This window comes from Heterodontus francisci, chromosome 41, assembly GCF_036365525.1.
Source record: "Heterodontus francisci isolate sHetFra1 chromosome 41, sHetFra1.hap1, whole genome shotgun sequence".
Classification (NCBI taxonomy): Eukaryota; Metazoa; Chordata; class Chondrichthyes; order Heterodontiformes; family Heterodontidae; genus Heterodontus; species Heterodontus francisci.
This window is the reverse complement of record NC_090411.1, coordinates 36,642,938-36,667,882: the sequence shown is the minus strand read 5'-3', so window position 1 is coordinate 36,667,882 and position 24,945 is coordinate 36,642,938. Positions and strand designations below refer to the sequence as shown.

At 49.1% G+C, this 24,945-nt stretch overlaps 3 protein-coding genes and 1 non-coding gene across 5 annotated transcripts in view; 1 reads left to right on the top strand and 3 right to left on the bottom strand.

The window, feature by feature from the left end:
- The first annotated feature begins 5,515 nt into the window (after nt 1-5,515).
- LOC137353496 (trans-1,2-dihydrobenzene-1,2-diol dehydrogenase-like) lies at nt 5,516-13,405 on the top strand. Of its 2 annotated transcripts, none has more exons than XM_068019847.1 (7): nt 5,516-5,635; nt 7,780-7,891; nt 8,203-8,366; nt 9,825-10,077; nt 10,519-10,643; nt 11,794-11,944; nt 12,316-13,405. In XM_068019847.1, the coding sequence occupies exons 1-7, from the start codon at nt 5,546-5,548 to the stop codon at nt 12,423-12,425; spliced, it is 1,005 nt and encodes a 334-aa protein (XP_067875948.1). In that variant the 5' UTR covers nt 5,516-5,545; the 3' UTR covers nt 12,426-13,405. The 2 variants fall into 2 exon arrangements, with proteins under 2 accessions (XP_067875948.1, XP_067875949.1); XM_068019848.1 differs by having other exon boundaries at nt 5,519-5,599.
- On the bottom strand, nt 13,393-24,229 carry rps11 (ribosomal protein S11). Its single transcript, XM_068019849.1, has 5 exons — nt 24,005-24,229; nt 18,508-18,639; nt 17,592-17,667; nt 14,472-14,601; nt 13,393-13,733 (listed from the first exon to the last, which is right to left on the bottom strand). The coding sequence occupies exons 1-5, from the start codon at nt 24,212-24,214 to the stop codon at nt 13,610-13,612; spliced, it is 672 nt and encodes a 223-aa protein (XP_067875950.1). The 5' UTR covers nt 24,215-24,229; the 3' UTR covers nt 13,393-13,609.
- On the bottom strand, nt 17,747-17,832 carry LOC137354858 (small nucleolar RNA SNORD35). Its single transcript, XR_010970510.1, has one exon. It is a non-coding gene; the product is annotated as a small nucleolar RNA SNORD35 (small nucleolar RNA).
- The window catches only part of LOC137353494 (zinc finger and BTB domain-containing protein 20-like), a 36,527-nt gene continuing 35,775 nt past the window's right edge, over nt 24,194-24,945 (bottom strand). The window contains exon 3 of the mRNA XM_068019844.1: nt 24,194-24,285. Within this exon, the coding sequence (XP_067875945.1) occupies nt 24,260-24,285 (26 nt within the window). The 3' untranslated portion in view covers nt 24,194-24,259. The remainder of the gene's footprint in view (nt 24,286-24,945) is intronic.

The window sequence follows — 24,945 nt, the reverse complement described above, 5'->3', positions numbered from 1 at the left end:
CTGCTCTTGGATTGAGTTGTTTGCAGGATAAACTGTGCGACAAACGCATTGAAGATTTTCAGATTCTGAAGGGAAATAACAAACTTGACTAAGGGAATTATTCCTCACACTGAAGAGTTCAAATAAATAGGCACAGAAATTAAACAGGAGGATCCCCAGGGAACATTTTCACCCAATGGGGAATGGAGTCATGAATCAGGGAAGGTCATATTCAAGCAAACAGTGTGAATGAGAGCAAAGGATTTTAACTGTTTGGGATACTAAAGAGTATGGAGAGAGAGCGGAAGAGTGGGATTAGACTGATTGGGATATTAAAGGGGTTGAGAGTGAGTGGGAGAGTGGAATTGACTGGGTGGGATATTAAAGGGTAGGGGGAGTGAGGGGGAGAGTGGTATTGACTGGGTGGGATGCCAAAGGGTATGGGGAGAGAGTGGAAGAATGGGATTAGACTGGGTGGGATATTAAAGGGAGTAGGAAGAGAGCGGAAGAGTGGGATTAGACTGGGTGGGATATTAAAGGGAGTAGGAAGAGAGCGGCAGAGTGGGATTAGACTGGGTGGGATATTAAAGGGGGTTGGGAGAGAGGGGGAGAGTGGGATTAGACTGGGTGGGATATTAAAGGAGGTTGGGAGTGAGCAGGAGATTAGGATTAGACTGGGTGGGATATTAAAGAGTATGGGGAGAGAGTGGAGTAGTGGGATTAGACTGGGTGGTATATTAAAGGAGGTTGGGAGTGAGCAGGAGAGTGGGATTAGACTGGGTGGGATATTAAAGGGAGTGGGAAGAGAGCAGAAGAGTGGGATTAGACTGGGTGGGATATTAAAGGGGGTTGGAAGTGAGCAGGAGAGTGGGATTAGACTGGGTGGGATACCAAAGGGTATGGGGAGAGAGTGGAAGAGTGGGATTAGACTGCGTGGGATATTAAAGGGAGTGGGAGAGAGCACAAGAGTGGGATTAGGCTGGGTGGGATATTAAAGGGGGTTGGGAGTGAGCAGGAGAGTGGGATTAGACTGGGTGTGATATTAAAGGGTGTGGGGATTGAGGGGGAGAGTGACATTAGACTGGGTGGGATATTAAAGGGGGTTGGGAGTGAGCGGGAGAGAGGGATTAGACTGGGTGGGATATTAAAGGGTGTGGGGATTGAGGGGGAGAGTGGGATTAGACTGAGTGGGATACTGAAGGGTGTGGGGAGTGAGGGGGAATAGATCGGTGAGATATTAAAGTATACGGAGGGAGAGGAGAGAGTGGGATTAGACTGGGTGGGATATTAAAGGGTACAGGGGGTGAGTGGGAGAGTTGGATTAGACTGGGTGGGATATTAAAGGGTGTGGGGAGTGACAGGGAGAGTGGGATTAGACTGGGTGGGATATTAAAGGGTGTGCGGAGTGTGCAGCAGAGTGGGATTATTCTGGGTGGGATATTAAAGGGTACGGGAGTCAGGGGGAGAGTGGGATTTTTAGATTTTTTTTTAGATTTAGAGATACAGCACTGAAACAGGCCCTTCAGCCCACCGGGTCTGTGCCGACCATTAACCACCCATTTATACTAATCCTACACAAATCCCATATTCCTACCACATCCTCACCTGTCCCTACCACCTACCTATACTAGGGGCAATTTATAATGGCCAATTTACCTATCAACCTGCAAGTCTTTTGGCTGTGGGAGGAAACCGGAGCACCCGGAGAAAACCCACACAGACACAGGGAGAACTTGCAAACTCCACACAGGCAATACCCAGAATTGAACCCGGGTCCCTGGTGCTGTGAGGCTGCGGTGCTAACCACTGCGCCACTGTGTCGCCGGGATTAGACTAGGTGGGATATTAAAGGGTGTGGGGAGTGAGGGGGAGTAGACTGGTGGGATATTAAAGTATACGGAGGGAGGGCAGAGAGTGGGATTAGACTGGATGGGATATTAAAGGGTACGGGGAGTGAGGGGGAGAGTGGGATTAGACTGGGTGGGATATTAAAGGGTGTGGGGAGTGGCAGGGAAAGTGGGATAAGGCTGGATGGCATATTAAAAGGTGTGTGGCGTGGCAGGGAAAGTGGGATAAGACTGGGTGGGATATTAAAGGGTACGGGGAGTGAGGGGGAGAGTTGGATTATTCTGGGTGGGATATTAAAGGGTACGGGAGTCAGGGGGAGAGTGGGATTAGACTAGGTGGGATATTAAAGGGTGTGGGGAGTGGGCAGGAGAGTGGGATTAGACTGGGTGGGATATTAAAGTGTATGGGAGTGAGGGGGAGAGTGGGATTAGACTGGGTGGAATAATAAAGGGTGGGGAGTGGCAGGGAAAGTGGGATAAGGCTGGATGGCATATTAAAAGGTGTGTGGAGTGGCAGGGAGAGTGGGATAAGACTGGGTGGGATATTAAAGGGTACGGGAATGAGGGGGAGGGTGGGATTAGACTGGGTGGGCTATTAAAGGGTGTGGGGAGTGAGGGGGAGAGTGGGATTAGACTGGGTGGAATAATAAAGGGTGTGGGGAGTGTGCAGGAGAGTGGGATTAGACTGGGTGGGATATTAAAGGGTATGGGAAGTGAGGGGAAGAGTGGGATTCGACTGGGTGGGATATTAAAGGGTGTGGGGAGTGAGGGGGAGAGTGGGATAAGACTGGGTGGGATATTAAAGAGGGTTGGGAGTGAGCAGGAGAGTGGGATTAAACTGGGTGGGATATTAAATGGTGTGGGGATTGAGGGGGAGAGTGGGATTAGACTGGTTGGGACACTGAAGGGTGTGGGGCGTGAGTGGGAATAGACTGGGTGGGATATAAATGGGTGTGGGGATTGAGGGCGAGAGTGAGATTAGATGGGTGGGATATTAAAGGGTGTGGGGAGTGAGAATAGGATTAGACTGGGTGGAATATTAAAGTGTGTGGGGAATGAGGGGGAGAGTGGGATTAGACTGGGTGGGATATTAAAGGGTGTGGGGAGTGGCAGGGAGAGTGGGATTAGACTGGGTGGGATATTAAAGGGGGGTTGGGAGTGAGCGGGAGAGTGGGTTTAGACTGGGTGGGCTATTAAAGGGTGTGGGGAGTGAGGGGGAGTAGACTGGGTGGGATATTAAAGTATACGGAGGGAGGGGAGAGAGTGGGATTAGACTGGGTGGGGTATTAAAGGGTGTGGGGAGTGAGAGGGAGAATAGGATTAGACTGGGTGGGATATTAAAGGGGGGTTGGGAGTGAGCGGGAGAGTGGGATTAGACTGGGTGGGATATTAAAGTGTATGGGAGTGAGTGGGATTAGACTGGGTGGGCTATTAAAGGGTACGGGGAGTGAGGGGGAGAGTTGGATTATTCTGGGTGGGATATTAAAGGGTACGGGAGTCAGGGGGAGAGTGGGATTAGACTGGGTGGGATATTAAAGGGTGTGGGGAGTGCGGGAGAGAGTGGGATTAGACTGGGTGGGATATGAAAGTGTATGGGAGTGAGCAGGGAGATTGGGATAAGACTGGGTGGGATATTAAAAGGTGTGAGGAGTGGCAGGGAGATTGGGATAAGACTGGGTGGGATATTAAATGGTACGGGGGTGAGTAGGATTAGACTGGGTGGGATATGAAAGTGTACGAGGAGTGAGGGAGAGAGTGGAATTAGACTGGGTAGGCTATTAAAGGGTGTGGGGAGTGAGGAGGAGACTGGGATTAGACTGGGTGGGATATTAAAGGGTGTGGGGAGAGAGTGGGAGAGTGGGATTAGACAGTGGGATATTAAAGGGTGTGGGGAGTGAGGGTGAGATGGGATTAGACTGGGTGGGATATTAAAGGGTGTGGGGAGTGAGCAGGAGAGTGGGATTAGACAGGATGGGATATTAAAGGACTTTGGGAGAGAGTGGAATTAGACTGGGTGGGATATTAAAGTGGGTTGGGAGTGAGTGGGAGGGTGGGATTAGACTGGGTGGGATATTAAAGGGGGTTGGGAGTGAGCAGGAGAGTGGGATTAGACTGGGTGGGATATTAAAGGGGGTTGGGAGTGAGCAGGAGAGTGGGATTAGACTGGGTGGGATATTAAAAGGGGTGGGAAGAGTGGGATTAGACTGGGTGGGATATTAAATGAGGTTGGGAATGAGCTGGAGAGTGGGATTAGACTTGGTGGGCTTTTAAAGGGAGTGGGAAGAGTAGTATTAGACTGGGTGGGATATTAAATGGTGTGGGGAGTGAGGTGGGATATTAAAGTATATGGAGAGAGAGGGGAGAGTGGGATTGGACTGGGTGGGATATTAAAGCGTATGGGAGTGAGCAGGAGAGTGGGATTAGACTAGGTGGGATAATAGAGGGTGCGGGGAGAGTTGGATTAGACTGGGTGGGCTATTAAAGGGTGTGGGGAGTGAGGGGGAGAGTGGGATTAGACTGGGTGCAATATTAAAGTGTATGGGAGTGAGGGGGAGAGTAGGAGTAGACTGGGTGGAATATTAAAGGGTGTGGGGAGTGTGCAGGAGAGTGGGGTTAGACTGGGTGGGATATTAAAGGGTGTGGGGAATGAGGGGGAGAGTGGGATTAGACTGGGTGGGATATTAAAGGGTGTGGGAGTGAGGGGGGAGAGTGGGATTGGACTGGGTGGGATATTAAAGGGAGTAGGGATTGAGGGGGAGAGTGGGAATAGACTGGGTGGGATATTAAAGGGTACGGAGAGTGAGGGGGAGAGTGGGATTAGACTGGGTGGGGCATTAAAGGGGGTTGGGAGTGAGCAGGAGAGTGGGATTAGACTGGGTGGGATATTAAAGAGGTGTGGGGAGTGAGCGGGAGAGTGGGATTAGACTGGGTGGGATATTAAAGGGTGTGGGGAGTGAGGGGAGAGTGGGATTAGACTGGGTGGGATATTAAAGGGTGTGGGGAGTGAGGGGAGAGTGGGATTAGACTGGGTGGCATATTAAAGGGTGTGGGGAGTGAGGGGGAGAGTGGGATTAGACTGGGTGGGATATTAAAGGGTGCGGGGAGTGAGGGGGAGAGTAGGATTAGACTGGGTGGGCTATTAAAGGGTGTGGGGGGTGAGTGGGATTAGACTTGGGGGGATATTAAAGAGTGTGGGGAGAGAGGGGGAGAGTGGGATTAGACGGGGAGAGTGGGATTAGACGGGGTGGGATATTAAAGAGTGTGGGGAGAGAGGGGGAGAGTGGGATTTTAAAGGGTGTGGGGAGTGAGGGGGAGAGTGGGATTAAACCTGGTAAATCACGTTGAAATTCTGGCCCAGAATTGAATGGGCCGAATGGTCCGTTTCGTTGTTGAAATATCCTGGAAACTAAAGGAATTTTAGAAAGGGAAGCAGTTGGGAACTGGGACAGGGTAACAAACGGAGAATGCTGGAATATCGCAGGCACTGGTTAATGTTTATAGGATTAGTTGGTGTTACTTTGACAAGTTGATGCTCTGAAGATTCTGCAGCAGAACCTCATCCCCGCCACAATATTCAGGGTTTAAACCCCGATCATTCATTAATTCAGAGTTGCAAAGCACGAGTGCCGTTAGATATTTCTGCTGACAGGACGCTCAGTCCCTGCTGCCTTTATAAAGGAGAATCTCAGGGTCACAAAAACCAGCCCAGAGCCTCGTCAATGGCCACCAAGTGGGGAATCTGCGGAGCCGGCAAAATCAGCCATGATTTCATGGTAGCCCTGAAAACCCTTCCTGCCGCGGACCATCAGGTACAGAGATAGAGAGCGGGGTGGGGGGAAGGCAGAGAGACAGACGGATAGAGAGAGAGGGGAGAGAGAGTGATAGAAAGAGCGGGGGATAAAGAGAAAAAGGGCATAAAGAGAGAGCAAAAGGGGGATAGAAAGAGAGCGGGGTTATAGACAGAGGGGGATAGAGAGAGAAGGGGTTAGAGAGTGAGACAGAGAGGGATGGATAGAAAGAGGGATAGAGAGGGAGGGTGATAAACAGAGCGCGAGAGGGATAGAGAGAAAGGCATGGAGAAAGGGATGGATAGAGAGGTATATATATAGAGAGAGAGAGAGAGGGATAGAGACGGATGAATAGAGAGAGAGGTATATATATAGGGAGGGATAGAGAGATAGAGACAGAGGGAGGGATAGAGATGAGAGAGAAAGGGGGATAGAGACAGACAGATACAAAGAGAGGGACAGAGACAGATATAGAGAGGAGGCATAGAGAGATAGATCTAGAGAGGGTGATAGAGACGGACATCTAGAGAGTGGGATACAGAGAGATATGGTGAGAGTGAGGGATAGAGAAAGAGGGATGGATAGAGAGCAACAGAGAGAGAGTAGAGAGAGGGGGTTAGAGAGGGATAGAGGGATAACGTGGTATATATAGAGATAGAGATGAGGGGGGAATAGAGAGACAGAGGATACAAAGAGAGAGATGGAGAGAGGGATAGAGAGATAGAGAGAAATAGAAGGGAATAGAGAGCGAGGGATAGTGAGAGGGATAGAGAGGGGGAGGTAAAGAGAGAGAGAGAGGGAAAGCATGGGAGAGGGATAGAGTGGGCATAGAGAGACAGAGCTAGAGAGAAGGGATACAGAGAGAGGGAATAGAGAGAGACATAGAGAGGGGGATATATATATTGAGAGATATGGAGAAAGAGGGATAGATAGAAAGAGATATATATAAAGAGAGGGATAGAGAGAGAGGATATGTAGAGAGAGTATAGAGATTAAAAAAAAGAGAGGGCGAGAGAGGTAGAAGGATAGAGAGAGAGAGGGATAGGCCGAGATATTGGGATAGAGAGTGGGAAAGCGAGGGATAGTGAGTGGGACAGAGAGAGGGATAGAGAGAGCAAAAGGGGATAGAAACAGATAGTGGGATAGAGAGAGAGTGGGATAGAGTGAGTGGGACAGAGAGAGAGGGATAGAGAGAGAAACGGGATAGAGACAGAGAGAGGGGGCAGAGTGAGAGGCAGAGACAAAGAGGAAAAGATAGAAAGGAAGGCAGAGAAAGAGAAAAGGAGCGATAGAGAAAGAGGGAGTGTAGGAGGGGAGTGAGGGATGGACTGAGGAGGAGGGAGGAATGGAGGAGGAGGGAGAGTGTGCTGCTTGCTGTGTTTTGAGTTCAGTGTGTTGAGGTGAATGAAGAACACTGACTCACTCACTATTGTTGCTGTCACATTCCGGGACCTGTTTAACTCTGCCCACGGCAGCGAAGGGGTTAAACCAGGGATGGGCGATTTGCCGGGGCGTCTGCTGCCGGCCTGAATCGGGCAGGAGTCTCGCTAATCAGCTCCAGGCCTGACCCTAATGGGCAGAACCTCCGCTCCCCTGGGATTCCGGCATCAGACAGTGGTCAGTGGCAGTCTGCCCTCCTGCTGCTCTGTCTGGGCTTAGACAGGGGCCGAGGGTGAGTCGCTCTCCACTGTGATGCCCCCACAGTTGAAGTGCCGGGCTGACTGTCCAGACTCAGGTTGGAAGGAGGTGCCCTCAGGCGGGCAGTAGCGACTGGCAGTCTGTACGGAGGGCAGGGAAGGGCTCCAGCCTGGGTTGTCACCCTGAAATACCAAGAGAGAGTGCTGGAAATACTCAGCAAGTCTGGATTGAGACAGAAACAGAGTTAGTGTTTCAGGTCAGTGACCTTTCCTCAGAACTGGCAAAGGTTAGAAAGGTTTTGAGCGAGTGAAAGGAGGTTGGGAGTTGGGGAAGAACAAAAGGGAAAGCGTGTGATAGGGCGGAGGGTAGGAGAGATTAAATGACAGAGATGTCACTGCACAAAGGCAAAGGGAGTGCTAATTTATGGTAAAGGTCAGAGTGTTAATGGCAGAATAATGAAGAGCTCTGTCCAAAGGCTGTCATCTGAATATGGCCAATTCAGGGGCTGATTTGTCTCTTGTTCTCAGGCGGTTGCTGTGGCCTCTCGGGATTCATCACGAGCCCGTGACTTCGCAAAGCAACATCAAATCCCCAAATCCTATGGCTCGTATGAGGAGCTGGCAACGGACCCCAACGTAGGTGAGGACTCCCAGGACTTGGTCATTCACCGTATCACACAGGCTCCGGAGGGGAGGGGAGTGTGGGCACAGGATCCAGAGATGTGTCTCTGTATCTGTGTGTGTGTCCAAGTCTATTTCTGTGTGTTTGTTTGTCCATGTCTATCTGTGTGTGTTTGGGTGTCGGTTTGTCCATGTGTCTGTGTCCCCAGCACAGGGAGATCCCAGGATAAATCTGGAACCTGAGTTTAGTGGATGTTATGAGGTGAGATTGGGGGCGATAGCGGGGTGAGACAATGTGTGGGATACTCACTGCAATTCCTTCGTTGTCAGACATCGTCTACGTGGGAATCATTAATCCAGAGCACCTGAGGGTGGCTCTGCTCATGCTGCAGGCAGGGAGGAATGTTCTCTGTGAGAAGCCCATGGCCATGAATCTGCGACAGGTCCAAAAGCTGGTCAGTGCGGCCCGAGACAGTGACCGCTTCCTCATGGAGGTGAGTTTATTCCCTTTACGTAGCAATGGCTTTTCAGACTTGCAATTGAGGGAAACAGACCAGGTGAGAAGTGGAAATAAAATAACCTCCATTCAGGCAGCCAGTGTCAGTGTTGGGCACTCCGAACTCAGCTACAGGGGGGGTTAGATACAGAGTAAAGCTCCCTCTACACTGTCCCCATCAAACACTCCCAGGACAGGTACAGCACAGGGTTAGATACAGATTAAAGCTCCAAGAAAAAGAAAACAAAACAAAACAAAAAAAACAGGGTTAGATACAGAGTAAAATTTTATGTTAAAATTAAGGTCTGTGTTTGTATTGGTCCTTGTTAACATTCCAAACATTGTGAAAACATAAATGCACAGCCATTTTGTACACAATAAGACCCCACAATGAGATAAATAACCTATTTTGATAGGATTGCTTGAGGGGGCAATGTTAGAAACTGGGAGAATTCTTTACTACTCTTCAAAGAAAGACATAGGATCTGTGAAGACTGACTGCTTAGCATCCAAAAGATGGCACATCCGACAGCAAAGCACTCCCACAGTACTGCCCCTCCGACAGTGCAGTGCTCCCTCAGTACTGCCCCTCGGACAGAGCAGTGCTCCCTCAGTACTGCCCCTCTGACAATGCAGTGCTCCCTCAGTACTGCCCCTCCGACAGTGCAGTGCTCCCTCAGTACTGCCCCTCGGACAGAGCAGTGCTCCCTCAGTACTGCCCCTCTGACAATGCAGTGCTCCCTCAGTACTGCCCCTCCGACAGTGCAGTGCTCCCTCAGTACTGCCCCTCTGACAGTGCAGTGCTCCCTCAGTACTGCCCCTCGGACAGAGCAGTGCTCCCTCAGTACTGCCCCTCTGACAGTGCAGTGCTCCCTCAGTACTGCCCCTCTGACAGTGCAGTGCTCCCTCAGTACTGCCCCTCTGACAAAGCAGTGCTCCCTCAGTGCTGCCCCTCCGACAGTGCAGTGCTCCCTCAGTACTGGAACACCACCACCTGCAAGTTCCCCTCCAAATCACAGACCATCCTGAATTGGAACTATATCGCCGTTCCTTCACTGTCGCTGGGTCAAATTCCTGGAACTCCCTTCCTAACAGCACTGTGGGTGTACCTACCCCACATGGACTGCAGTGGTTCAAGAAGGCAGCTCACTACCACCTTCTCAAGGGCAATTAGGGACGTGCAATAAATGCTGGCCTGGCCAGTGTTGCTCACATACCATGAACGAATAAAAAAGTCACAGTGGGACTGGGACTGGGACTTGTAATCCCCTGATGCTTTGGTTGTAATTGTGTGACTCAATCTTAGTAGCTGCTCTGGCTATAGTAAGGCCACTGGGTTTCCCCATAACAACACCTTACGTATGATCGTTCTGAGAGTGAGTTATTCTGGGAATGTGCCAGTCTTTCAGACAGTCAGCTTCTTTCTGATGCTTGACTATGAATATTGTGTTGGCAGGGTTTATGGACCCGTTTTTTCCCTGTCTCTAATGCGATCCGCTGTTTACTGTCCCAGAATGATGTGGGGGAGATTAAAATGGTTAAAGCCGAGTTTGGAACTTGCATGCTGGAAACTCCACGCCTGGTGGAGAAAGAGTTGGGTGGAGGAGTGCTGCTGGACATTGGCTGTTACTGTCTGCAGTTTGTCTGTATGGTGTTCAGTGGTGAGAAACCGGAGTCTGTTCATGCCATGGGATTCCTCACTGAAAAAGGCAAGTGTGAAATTAACCATTGTATTATATCTCTTCAAAAGCCTAAAAATCTCTCTTCAGCCTCTCCACACGAAAACCCTCTCTCTCTCTCTGCTTCACACCCACTGAGCTATACAGTCATGTTGATACCCATGTCATACTGAGCTATATACATACGAATTAGGAGGAGTAGGCCACTCGGCCCTTCGAGCCTGCTCCACCATTCAATAAGTTCATAGCTGAACTGATTACTCCACATTTCCACCTACCCCCGATAACCTTCCACTATACTGTCCATATAGCATCTGTGCTTCCGGCTTATGGAAGGGTTCCAGTCACTGGAAGGTGGGATTAGGCTGGGAAGTTTGTTTTTTTGGCCAGCGCAGACATAATGGGCCAAGTGGCCTCTCTCTGTGCCATAAACATTTGATAATTTCTCATCTTTCCTGTGGGTCTTTGCAGGTGTTGATGAAGCAGTGACCATTGTACTGAAGTACTCCAGAAAACGTATGGCTATGGTAACTGTAACCATGGCAATACAGCTTCCTAACCAGGCGACCATCAGTGGGACAAAGGGGATAATCACGGTAACTTTCTCTCTCTGCCCTTACTCACTCTTGTGTGTGTAAAATGTCGTACTATGTTTTTGCTGATGGGGCCTGTGGCATAATTACCCAACAATGTGGAGCCACACATCCTCCTCTCCAGGATCCTTGGGCTCCCAGCACATGCTCCGTAACAAGGTGACCGTCAAGAATACAATATATATGATTTCACCTCCAATGAAGCTCGAATCACAAAAGGTTAGTCTGCAGGTACAGCAGATTAGGAAGGCAAATGGAATGTTGGCAGTTAAGAAAAGGGAATAGAGTATAAAAGTCGGGAAGTTTTACCGCAGCTGTACAGGACTTTGGTGAAACCACATCTGGAGTACTGCGGAGAGTTTTGGTCTCCTTACTTGAAAAGGATATAATTGTGTTGGAAGTTCAGAGGTGCACTCGACTAACTGTCGGGATGAAGGTCTCATCTTATGAAGAAAGGTTGTACAGTTGGGCCTATACCTGTTGGAGTTTAAAAGAGTGAGAGGTGATCTTATTAAAACATACAAGATCCTGAGGGAACTTGATAAGAATGGATACTGGGAGGATGTTTCCTCTTGTGGGGGAGACTACAACTAGAGGACACAGTTTAAGAATGAGGTCTCCTTTTTAAGATGGAGATGAGAATTTTTTTCTCTGAGGGTCACTAGTCTGTGGAATTCTTCCCCAGAAAGCAGTGGACTCTGGGTTATTAAATTTATTCAAGGCTGTTCGAGGGTTATGGGGGCTGACAGAGAAGTGGAGTTGAGACCACAACCAGATCAGCCATGATCTTATCAAATGGTGGAGCAAGCTCAAAGGGGCGATTGGCCTGCTCCTGCTGCCAAGTCCTATCTTCACACACAATGGTGCTCAGTCCCATGGGCACCCATACCCTAGCAAGTACACAATCTTCATTTGTGATCCCATCAAATGTTGCAGGGGTTTGTGACCCTGGGGGAATGTCACTGGTGAGCTAGATATTTTTACTCCATGTCTAGACACTGGCAGTTTGCAGCCAGTCACTGGATACTGGGGCCTCAGACCAGCGCTAAGGAAGGTGTCTGAAATATAGTGTTCCATTCTCAAAGATCTGTTCAAGCAGCAGCAAAAACTTCAATATTGGCTGTTTTCTATTGAAACTTGTGCTTTCCCCAAGATTCCAGGTTGTATGTGGTGTCCCACAAGTCTGGTGGTAAATGGAAAGGCCCAGGAATTCCCACTGCCAGCTCCATCACAACCCCTCAACTTCACCAACAGCACAGGCCTTCGATACGAAGCGGAGGAAGTGCGGCAGTGTCTTCAGAAAGGTAACTGCCTGCCCAGTAAATATGGTCCACCTGTCCCACTAGATACCCCATCAGGTCACAATAACTCTATCCTTTATTCATATTTTCCAGCCAGGGTGGGGGATAGTTCACTTAATAGTTACCAAGGCTGAGTTCCCCTTTCCAATTGGTTGGTGGGAGGAGGGTGATGAATTGGGCCTTTCTTCTCACTGCTCTGCTGACCTGCCAGACCAGGGGCTGAACCTTGCCTATAGTGCTCAGTTACTGATCCACCTGATTGGAACATTAAGTACACTGGGATTGCACTGGAGGTTTTAGCTGCCTCCCAGGGCTCAGGAAGAAGGCTGGGTGCTATTTCAACCCGTTACAATTCTGTTATGTTTTAATTGCAGGGCTGAAGGAATGTCCCGAGCTGCCACTGGCCGAAAGTGAGCTGATAATGAGCATTTTGGACGAGGCGCGGAGACAATTGGGGGTGGTATACGACCAAGACACGTCCTGAGGCTAGAGGAGCTGGTACCTGCTGCAGATACTCTGTGAATCACAGGCAGCATTTCTGCCTGATCCATTCACCACTGCTCAATGATAGTGAAATGAAAGCACTCTCTGGCTCTTGCCTGCCACTGCTGCACGTGTAGACTCTTGCAAACCAACCAGTGAAATCATCTGCTTTAAAATAAACATTAATCACTGAATCCTGTATGGTGCCAGGTTTCACCCAAGGTCTGTGCTGAATAAACTGGTTCAGAACTAATTATCAATGCTGAAAGCTTTATGTGAGATTGTGGGGGCAGAGGACCAGAATTTCTGTTTTGGGGCGGGGGGGGGGGAGGGAGGGAGGTCACAGGAGAGAAACAAGGCCAAAACCTGATGATTCCTGTTGAGAAGTGCGTAGCAGGTAAACAGGAGCAGCTCTCCTCCACCATTGAAACAAGTTCTCAGGCTCCCACATCAGACAGAATTAATGAACTGACTGTTAACACTTAACTCAGCTAAACTGCAATCCAATGTCCTGTGCTGGCACCAGAAAAGTTGCCAGATGGGCTGTGTAAGAGTCCCACCCATTGCTGTCATTTTTATCTAGGCAAATGCAGCAGTTCATTAGCACAGCAAGATTCCGCAAAGGAGAACAGCCAGTTATTCAGCTCCACGTGGCACCTTGGTTTACCTTCCTTTTCAAACAGCTGACCACCCATCATTCTATCCACTGAATTAAGTTCAGATTTATGTGCCAAAGATCCAGAGCCAAACCAGAATGCACAGCTAAACTGACTGTTACCCCAGCATTAATCAAATGAAGGAGAAATTACCTTGAAAATCAACATTGTTGTACTCTTAAAGCCAGTTAACCCAGCTGGCACATGTTCGATAATGCAGTTTTGTTTGGAGCTGTCTTGTTCCCTGGGTGTGTATGCATGCTTGTCCTCTGCTTCAAGTGTTTAATTAGACCACACACAAATCAAATAAAATAAGATAAAATAATTGCACCACAGTTTATTGTGTGATGAATTCACCTGAATACCATGCTGATTTAACTCGATCTGTGTGCCACGAGCAGCTCGGCAAAGTAGGGTGCAGATTCCTGTATCATCACCAGCACCCGTGGAAAACACAAGCACCTCACATTCAGGGAACACAGTATCTGTTCACAGGCTTTATTGTGGCTGATTCACCTTACAACCGTATTCAAAATTTCTGGAACTGTTTCTTGGCTCCTGCAGCCTTGGTGACCTTGAGGACATTGAATCGCACTGTCTTACTGAGAGGACGGCACTCTCCTACAGTCACACTGTCCCCATTCTGTACATCTCTGCAACAAGGAAATAAATCTGTGTCAGAACATTGTGCTACTGGTCTTGCTCAATAACAAGCCCACTAAATACAGGCTTAGCAGTTACCTTAATGGAACAAGGTGTTACAGCGGAGACTAATCATACCTTCACACCAGCAGGGGCCTCTGGACAGTAATCAGGGGTCAGAGCATCGGCCATTCCACTACTCCCTAATCTAACCTGCCCTGCCCTAGAGTTGCCAAACTCGGGACTTGTATGCTTAATGCCTGCTGCCAGCCCTTCCATAACTGATTTGGGGATGATCTGAGGCTATCAGGGTAGAGTGCGGGCGGTCCTGCTGCAATCAAAGGGTGATGAGATGCCTGTCCCAGAGCCTCTAGAGGTTTAACAGCAAAAGCCTAGCAAACCCCTGGACTGCAGTGGTGTGGGAGAGGAGCAGATTCCAGGTCCCAGCCCTAAATTAAACAATTTTAGCTAGGACAGCACATCCCTGCCCTCACCACACACTTTACATGTGAGGACACATATTCCTGATACAGCCTGACTGGGGCTAGACATGTAAAGAGTACCGCAACATTCACTGAACCTGATCACAACAGCCAGGAGTGCCTTCAAAAGGGAAGGGAGACACAAGAGTTTCAGCATTACTCACTCTCGAACAGTACACATGAAGCATAAACACCCTGTGTAGACAGCACAAATCAAACAGACCATAGACACAGGCCAATGGCACTGAAATAGTGATGCAAGGGTACCTGAAGCAGGGGGACAGGTGCACAGACATGTTCTTGTGTCGCTTTTCAAAACGGTTGTACTTCCTGATGTAGTGCAGGTAGTCTCTACGGATAACAATGGTCCGCTGCATCTTCATCTTAGTCACAACACCTGTCAGAAAGCAGATCATAACATGCAGTGCATTCATACAGCCTCATCCCTTCACATACCCATTACTTCATAAAGCTCAGCTGGACAAATTCTAAATCAGAAACACAATGCAAGGTACATGGGCAGTGGAGGACAGTATTCAGTGAACCAAACCAAAAGGTGGGATATAGGCAAACATCAGAAGGATTATACAACTGGAAGTAAAGCCTGGCTACCCGACCAAACCCAACTACGTGAGACAGGTTCAGGTTGGGTCTATATCCCCTGTCCAGCATTCGGGTTCGAGTCGGGCTGGACTGTATTGTTTTGTAGTGTTTTCTTTTTAATCTACGATTTTTATGTTTCAATAATATGTTTGATATTTTCAAGTCGGCTCACACATGAGAAAAAAATTAAAGGACTCAGGCCTGGGTCGGGTTTTAATTTTATACCCGAGCCAGGCTTTAACTGGAAGTGCTCGCTGCCCTATGCGGATGTAGGCCCAAGCCTCAGAGACTGCCTTTCGCTCAAGGGAAAGAGCTGACCCTCCACTGGCTGAGATCGGGCTGCAGACCTCCAGCTGCCCATTATATCCACAACCATTATCGACCACAAGCAGCAGTTCATAGCTCAATGAAGATGGAGGATTGGGGTCTGTAGATACTTGTTCTGCTAGATAGTGAAATATGTGAGGCCCAATCCTGTTCTCAATCCACAAAATGAGCAATCACAAGCAGGAATGATGACTGCATTTTCACCTAAAACTGAAGCCAGGGGTCAACTGGGAATCTGTACTGAAAGCAGCCAACACGGAATCAGCAGGAAACAATCAGTACTCAGAAGTTATTTATGGCACAGAAGGAAGCCATTCGGCCCATCGAGTCCATGCCGGTTTTCCATGGGGCTATGCTATCAGTCCCACTCCCAGGCTTGATCCCTGTAGCTCTGCAGGTGGCCATCCAACTTCCTCTTGAAGTAATTGATCATCTCCACTTCCACTACCCTCGTGGGCAGCGAGTTCCAGGTCATTAACACCCACTGTGTAAAAAAAGTGCTTCCTCATATTCCCCTGCAACCTTTGCCCTTTCAATGTCTGTCCCCTCGTCCTTGTATCATTTGTTAATGGGAACAGTTTTCCTTCTCTAACTTATCAAAGCCTGTCATAATCTCGTACACCTCTGTCAAATCTCCTCTCAATCCTCTTTGTTCTAAGCAGAATGAACCCAGCTTTTCCAATCTAACCTTATAACTAAAATTCTCCATCCCTGGAACCATTCTGGTAAATCTCCTCTGCACCCTCTCAAGAACCCTCACATCCTTTGGTGACCAGAACTGGACACAATACTCCAGTTGGGGCCTAACCAGAGCTTTATAAAGGTTCAGCATAACTTTTGTACTCAATGCCTCTATTTATGAAGCCCAAGATCCCATATGCTTTACTAACCGCGCTCTCACTATGTCCTGCCACCTTCAAAGATCTATGCACCTGCACCCTTAGGTCCTTCTGTCCCTTCACACTCTTTAGAACTTTGCCATTAAGTACATATTGCCTCTCCCTATTCCTTCTGCCAAAATGTATCACCACACATTTGTCAGTATTAAATTCCATCTGCCACCTCTCTGCCCATTCTGCTAGCCTATCAATGCCCTTTTGCAAGTGGTTCACATCATCCTCACTGTTTGCCACTCCCCCAAGTTCGGTGTCATCAGCAAATTTTGAGATTCCACTCTGTATTCCAAGATCCAAGTCATTTATATATAGCAAAAAAAAGCAGTGGTCCCAGCACTGACCCTTGGAGAACACCACTGTCTCCCAACATCCATCCCCACTTCCTTTAGCAAGCCATCTGGACCAGGTGACTTATCTACCCTAAGAATAGCCAACCTTTTTAGTACCTCTCTCCTCAATTTTTATCCTATCCATTGCCTCTGTGTCTACTGATATTTTGTCAGCCTCCATTTCCTTAGACTTGCCCTGCACCTCTAAGCATATATTACCCTCTCTGTCCCAAATCAGCCCCACTCCAGCTCTTACCACTCGCTTACTATATACATGCCAGTAGATCATCACTGGGTTCTCTTTTATGTTGACTGCCATTCAATTTTCATATTCTCTCTTTGCCAGTCTTATTTTCCTCTTCACCTCCCCTCTCAACATATTGTATTTGGCCGGGTTCTCACATGATGCGTTCATCTGACATACATCATGAACCCTTTTTGTTTAATCATCATCTCTATCTCCCTCGTCAACCAAGCAGCCCTGTTCTTCCCTACCTTTCAGCCTTGTTGGAATGTTCCTGGCCTGTACCTAAGGCATCTTTTCCTTAAAGATAACCCATTCTGATACAGCTCTTCCTGTCAGTCTTTGCTTTCATTCTACCCTGGCTAGATCCTTTCTCAGTGCGTTGAAATTAGCTATCTTCCAACTTAGACATTCTACCTTATTTTGTTCCTTGCTTTTCTGCATCATGAGTCTAAACCTTATGATACAATGATCACTCTTACCCAAGTGCTCCCCCACAGATACTTGGTCCACCTCATTTCCCAGCACCAGATCCAACAATGCCTCTTTTCTAGTTTGGGTTGAGAACATACTGATCAAGGAAGTTCTCGAACACATTTTAGAAATTCCAACCCCCCCCCCCCCCCGTTAACCTTTACTCTAAAATGATCCCAATCAATATTTGGGTAATTAAGTGCCCCAATATCACCACTCTACAGTTCTTCTGATAGAACCACTAATATCTCTCGATCTCTATTGTCCCTCAGCAACCTGCTCAGAGGCTGCTATACCTCACTGCCGATGGCCATCACCTGTCCAGGGCAATGATTGTATTGGCGGGGGGGGGGTGGGGGAGGGAAAGAGGTCAGGAGAAAACCCACCCATGCCCACAGTGCAAGTGACACCCAATGCAGTGCTGTACCTCGGGCTGGTATGGTGCCCAGTTCATAAATGCCCTTTTACCTCTATAGGTCAGTAAACAAAAAGTATTAACCCAGGTTAGCCCTACCTGACAGGATCCGTCCCCGGATCGACACATTCCCAGTGAATGGACACTTCTTGTCGATGTAGGTTCCATCGATGGCCTAGGAGACAGAAAGGGTGACATGATGTGACTTGGGGATGGGAATTAAGGGAGAAATGGGCTTGAGCCTGGACTCTGCGAGAGCTGCATCAGTAAAGCCATTAGGCAGTGTCGTCAGTGCCATCGAGAGACTTGGAAGACCATCGTGAAATGAACATCATTTGCAGCCCTGGCGTCCCATCTTTAAAGAGTCAGTTCGCTACAAAATGCCAGGTCAGAGCAGGAACAAACAATCCAGCAATTTACACAGCAGAAAGGCTGCTCAGGGCAATGTGTGTTAAAGAGCTCACTGTCTGATTCTAGCACCCAGCCTGCTGAAACACAGTGGCAAAATTCATGAGTCAGTCTGCCACTCACATACCTGCCCCCATTCAGGGTCTTTCTGTAGAATCAGCTTGATTATGGTCCAATCACCACCAGGTAATTCCAGACAATTCCACAATAAACTGTGCAGAAGCATCTACTCCAATAACTGGGGTGGGGCAGCAGAATACCAGGCATCAACTGTCTGGGGCTCCCTTTGGACGTCCTCTAGAAGCAAGAATGGGTAGCCCCTCAACCACATTAAAACTCACATACAGCTAAAGATGGCTGGGGTTCTACCTGGCTACCAGAGGCTGCACAAGCAGTCAACAGGGTCAAACATGCAGCATAACACACCCTGAGGCTATTTACCAGTACCCCACTGTCCACTGATACCAGGGACAATTCTTCAGGCTGCAGATAACTGGTCAGAAAAGAGGCCTGGACTCATCATTCGAGGTTCTTTATCCCCTTGCTCCCCCCTCCCCATCCTTCACATCACAGCCCCTTCAGGACACTCTGCCTGAGACAGCCTCACCTCTCGTGGAGTCTTGAAGCCCAGGCCTACATTGCGGTAGTAGCGGGGGAGCTTTTCCTTGCTGCCTTCACCCACAAGTGCTCGCTTCTTGTTTTGGAAGATGGTGGGTTGCTTTTGGTAAGCTCTCTCAGTCTGCAATGGAGAAAAGATGCAGAGCTTTTATGAAAAGCACGCATGCAACCTAGATAAGAGTCATGGCAGAATTTAAAATTTCACTTTTCTTCTTTAAAACTAAGAAAACATGTGTGCGTGCTGGTTTCTTTGTCTTATAATTGGAAAGCGGTGAACAAGGATTCACCAAGGGGGAGCAGAGTGGTCTGAATTTGCTCAAATGTGCAGAAACTCTACACCAGGTGTTTAAATGAAGTATTAACCATACAGAGTTGACAAACTCAATCTAAAACATTCCCATTTGTGAACTCAAATCCATGAGAGTCACAGGCTTCAGCTGGATTGAGCGTGAGCGGACTCTTGTGTTTGCGATCTGTGCTTGTTTTATGGTCCCTTCTGTGCATTACATATTTGGCTAAATGTGCTGATTTAATCGTTTCCACATTCACGGGTAAATACAGGGATGGGTTGAGGGGGAGCAGTGCAGCCATTGTGCAGGAAAGGGGGAAGCAACCTGGTCAGAATCAAACCATTTATAAAGAACTCTGCACCAAGGGGCGGTGACAAGGTTCAGAGAGTCTCCACCTGAAAGACTGACATGTCCTGTGGACTGATACCAGCATCACTCGTTAGAAGTTAGTATCAATAAGGAGGTAGTACTCGAAAAACTAATTGGATTGAAAGCTGATAAGGTCCCACACAGGTTAGTAAACAAAATTAGAGCACATGGGATTGGGGGTAATATACTGCTATGGATTAAGAGTTGGTTAACAGACAGAAAGCAGAGAGTAGGAATAAACGGGTCATTCTCAGGATGGCAGGCTGTTACTAGTGGGGTACCACAAGGATCAGTGCTTGGACCACAGCTGTTCACAATCTACAGAAATAATTTGGATGTGGGGACCAAATGTATTATTTTCAAAGTTGCTGATGACACAAAACTAGGAGGGAATATAAGTTGTGAGGAGGAAGCAAGGAGGCTTCAAGGGGACTTGGACAAACTAAGTGAACGGGCAAGAACATGGCAGATGGAACATAATGTGAATAAGTGGTGAGTGATCCACTTTGGTAGGAAAAAATGCAGAGTATTTCTTAAATGGTGAGAGGTTGAGAAGTGTTGATGTCCAAAAGGACTTGGGTGTCCTAATTCAAGAGTCACTAAAAGCTAGTATGCAGATGCAGCAAGCAATTAAGAAGTCAAATAGTATGTTGGCCTTCATTGCAATGTGATTGGAGTACAGGAGTAAAGATGTCTTGTTGCAACTGTATAAAGCATTGGTGATACTGCACCGGGAGTATTGTGTAGGTTTGGTCTCCTTATCCAAGGAAAAATATACGCGGGGGGAGGAGTGCAACAGAGGTTCATCAGACTAAATCCCTGGGATGGTGGGATTGTTTGAGAGATTGCAGAAACTGGGCCTGTATTCACTAGAGTTTAGAAGAAAGAGAATGAGAGGTGATCTTGTTGAAATTTACAAAATTTTTACAGGGTGTGACAGGGTAGATGTCGATAGGATGTTTCCCCTGGCTGGTGAGTCTAGAAACAAGGGACACAGTCTCAGAATAAGGGGCAGGACATTTAAGACTGAGATGAGGAGAAATGTTTTTACTCAGAGGGTGGTGAATCTGTGAAATTCTCTACCCCAGAGGACTGTGGAAGCTCAATCATTGAGCATGTTCAAGACAGACAGGGGTATTTCTCTCCCTCTCTATCCCAGGTTATTTCTCTTTCCTCCTCTCTATCCCGGGTTACTTCTCTCTCCCTCTCTATCCCGGGCTATTTCTCTTTCCTCCTCTCTATCCTGGGTTATTTCTCTCTCTCTCTCTCTTTTCTGGGTTACATCCCCTCTCCCCCTCTTTATCCCAGGTTATTTCTCTCCCTCCCTCCGTCTGTCCCAGCTTATTTCTCTCCCTCTCTTTCCCGGGTTGCTTCTCTCTCCCTCTCTTTCCCGGGTTGCTTCTCTCTCCCTCTCTTTCCCGGGTTGCTTCTCTCTCCCGGGTTACTTCTCTCTCCCTCTCTCTCCCGGGTTACTTCTCTCTCCCTCTCTCTCCCGGGTTACTTCTCTCGCCCTCTCTCTCCCGGGTTACTTCTCTCTCTCCCGGGTTACTTCTCTCGCCCTCTCTCTCCCGGGTTACTTCTCCTGCCCTCTCTCTCCCGGGTTACTTCTCCTGCCCTCTCTCTCCCGGGTTACTTCTCCTGCCCTCTCTCTCCCGGGTTACTTCTCTCTCCCGGGTTACTTCTCTCTCCCGGGTTACTTCTCTCTCCCTCTCTCTCCCGGGTTCCTTCTCTCTCCCGGGTTCCTTCTCCCTCCCTCTCTCCCTCGTTAGTTCTCTCTCCCCCTGTCCCGGGTTAGTTCTCTCTCTCCCGGGTTACTTCTCTCTCCCGGGTTACTTCTCTCTCCCTCTCTCCCGGGTTCGTTCTCTCTCCCGGGTTCGTTCTCTCTCCCCCTGTCCCGGGTTCGTTCTCTCTCCCCCTGTCCCGGGTTCGTTCTCTCTCCCCCTGTCCCGGGTTCGTTCTCTCTCCCCCTGTCCCGGGTTCGTTCTCTCTCCCCCTGTCCCGGGTTCGTTCTCTCTCCCCCTGTCCCGGGTTCGTTCTCTCTCTCCCGGGTTATTTCTCCTTCCCTCTCTCTCCCGGGTTCCTTCTCTCCCTCTCTCCCGGGTTCCTTCTCTCCCTCTCTCCCGGGTTATTTCTCTCTCCCTCTCTCCCGGGTTAGTTCTCTCTCCCGGGTTATTTCTCTCTCCCCCTGTCCCGGGTTAGTTCTCTCTCTCCTGGGTTATTTCTCTCTCCCTCGTTATTACTCTCTCCCTCTGTCCCGGGTTATTACTCTCTCCCTCTCTCCCGGGTTATTACTCTCTCTCCCGGGTTATTACTCTCTCTCCCGGGATAGTTCTCTCTCTCCCGGGTTAGTTCTCTCTCTCCCGGGTTAGTTCTCTCTCTCCCGGGTTAGTTCTCTCTCTCCCGGGTTAGTTCTCTCTCTCCCTGTCCCGGGTTAGTTCTCCCTGTCCCGGGTTATTACTCTCTCTCCCGGGTTATTACTCTCTCTCCCTGTCCCGGGTTAGTTCTCCCTGTCCCGGGTTAGTTCTCCCTGTCCCGGGTTATTACTCCCTCTCCCGGGTTATTACTCTCTCTCCCTGTCCCGGGTTAGTTCTCTCTCTCCCGGGTTATTACTCTCGCCCGGGTTATTACTCTCGCCCGGGTTAGTTCTCTCTCCCGGGTTATTACTCTCTCCCTCTGTCCCGGGTTAGTTCTCTCTCCCGGGTTATTTCTCTCTCCCGGGTTATTTCTCTCTCTCCCTGTCCCGGGTTAGTTCTCTCTCTCCCGGGTTATTTCTCTCTCTCCCTGTCCCGGGTTAGTTCTCTCTCTCCCGGGTTATTACTCTCTCCCTCTGTCCCGGGTTAGTTCTCTCTCTCCCGGGTTATTACTCTCTCCCGGGTTATTACTCTTTCTCCCGGGTTATTTCTCTCTCTCCCTGTCCCGGGTTATTTCTCTCTCCCTCGTTATTACTCTCTCCCGGGTTAGTTCTCTGTCCCGGGTTAGTTCTCTCTCCCTCTGTCCCGGGTTAGTTCTCTGTCCCGGGTTATTTCTCTCTCCCTCTGTCCCGGGTTAGTTCTCTGTCCCGGGTTATTTCTCTCTCCCTCTGTCCCGGGTTAGTTCTCTCTCCCGGGTTAGTTCTCTCTCCCGGGTTATTTCTCTCTCCCTCTGTCCCGGGTTAGTTCTCTCTCCCGGGTTATTACTCTCTCCCGGGTTATTACTCTCTCCCGGGTTATTACTCTCTCCCGGGTTATTTCTCTCTCTCCCTGTCCCGGGTTAGTTCTCTCTCTCCCGGGTTATTTCTCTTTCTCCCTCTCCCGGGTTAGTTCTCTCTCTCCCGGGTTATTACTCTCTCCCTCTGTCCCGGGTTATTACTCTCTCCCTCTGTCCCGGGTTATTACTCTTTCTCCCGGGTTATTTCTCTCTCTCCCTGTCCCGGGTTATTTCTCTCTCCCTCTCTCCCGGGTTATTACTCTCTCCCGGGTTATTTCTCTCTCCCTCTGTCCCGGGTTAGTTCTCTGTCCCGGGTTATTTCTCTCTCCCTCTGTCCCGGATTAGTTCTCTCTCTCCCGGGTTATTACTCTCTCCCTCTGTCCCGGATTAGTTCTCTCTCTCCCGGGTTATTACTCTCTCCCTCTCTCCCGGGTTATTACTCTTTCTCCCGGGTTATTTCTCTCTCTCCCTGTCCCGGGTTATTTCTCTCTCCCGGGTTAGTTCTCTGTCCCGGGTTATTTCTCTCTCTCCCTCTGTCCCGGGTTAGTTCTCTGTCCCGGGTTATTTCTCTCTCCCTCTGTCCCGGGTTAGTTCTCTGTCCCGGGTTATTTCTCTCTCCCTCTCTCCCGGGTTATTCCTCTCTCCCGGGTTATTACTCTGTCCCGGGTTATTACTCTGTCCCGGGTTATTACTCTCTCCCTCTGTCCCGGGTTAGTTCTCTCTCCCTCTGTCCCGGGTTAGTTCTCTGTCCCGGGTTAGTTCTCTCTCCCTCTGTCCCGGGTTAGTTCTCTCTCCCTCTGTCCCGGGTTATTACTCTGTCCCGGGTTAGTTCTCTCTCCCTCTGTCCCGGGTTATTACTCTGTCCCGGGTTAGTTCTCTCTCCCTCTGTCCCGGGTTATTACTCTGTCCCGGGTTAGTTCTCTCTCCCTCTGTCCCGGGTTATTACTCTGTCCCGGGTTAGTTCTCTCTCCCTCTGTCCCGGGTTAGTTCTCTCTCCCTCTGTCCCGGGTTATTACTCTGTCCCGGGTTAGTTCTCTCTCCCTCTGTCCCGGGTTATTACTCTGTCCCGGGTTAGTTCTCTCTCCCTCTGTCCCGGGTTATTACTCTGTCCCGGGTTAGTTCTCTCTCCCTCTGTCCCGGGTTATTACTCTGTCCCGGGTTAGTTCTCTCTCCCTCTGTCCCGGGTTATTACTCTGTCCCGGGTTAGTTCTCTCTCCCTCTGTCCCGGGTTATTACTCTGTCCCGGGTTAGTTCTCTCTCCCTCTGTCCCGGGTTATTACTCTGTCCCGGGTTAGTTCTCTCTCCCTCTGTCCCGGGTTAGTTCTCTCTCCCTCTGTCCCGGGTTATTACTCTGTCCCGGGTTAGTTCTCTCTCCCTCTGTCCCGGGTTATTACTCTGTCCCGGGTTAGTTCTCTCTCCCTCTGTCCCGGGTTATTACTCTGTCCCGGGTTAGTTCTCTCTCCCTCTGTCCCGGGTTATTACTCTGTCCCGGGTTAGTTCTCTCTCCCTCTGTCCCGGGTTATTACTCTGTCCCGGGTTATTTCTCTCTCCCTCTGTCCCGGGTTATTACTCTGTCCCGGGTTATTTCTCTCTCCCTCTGTCCCGGGTTAGTTCTCTGTCCCGGGTTAGTTCTCTCCTCACCTGGTTGTCCGCCATCTCACACCCTCGATCCGGGAAAAAGAACGAGTTTCGGCCACGGGGTCGCTTAAGCAGCGTTGCAGGGAAGGATGTGACATAAACTTCCGGCGGAAGTCTTCCGATGAACAGGAAGCACTGGGCGCCGCCATATTGGCACCCATGTGCGCACGGCGGCGCATCCTGATGACGTCGGCGATGACGTAGCGTGGTCATGAATTACTTTGTTGTTAAAAAATATGAATGAAACAGGGGCCGAGTTCAAAGGCCCCCAATACAGACAGAACCTAACACATAAGATTAAAGAAATAAAAACAAGAATTGCTTGAAACATTCAGCAGGTCTGGCAGCATCTGTGGAGAGAGTTTTTAGTTTTTAGAGATACAGCACTGAAACAGGCCCTTCGGCCCACCGAGTCTGTGCTGACCATCAACCACCCATTTATACTAATCCTACACTAATTCCATATTCCTACCACATCCCCACCTGTCCCTATATTTCCCTACCACCTACCTATACTAGTGGCAATTTATAATGGCCAATTTACCTACCAACCTGCAAGTCTTTTGGCTTGTGGGAGGAAACCGGAGCACCCGGAGAAAACCCACGCAGACACAGGGAGAACTTGCAAACTCCACACAGGCAGTACCCAGAATTGAACCCGGGTCGCTGGAGCTGTGAGGCTGCAGTGCTAACCACTGTTGCACCCTTCAGTGACCCTTCTTCAGATTTCCAGCATCCGCAGTATTTTGCTTTTATTTTACACGAGATTAAGGATTCATCAAACACTCCCAGGACAGGTACAGCACGGGGGTTGGCAGCTTCCTAATTGGGACTCCAAAGTGCATCAACGAGGTGTAGCTGACAGTGCTGCAGTCAGTTGCTGGAGAGGGAGTGCTGAGGAGAAACTGCAAAAACTTTGAACAACTTTTGCTGCAGAGGAGGAA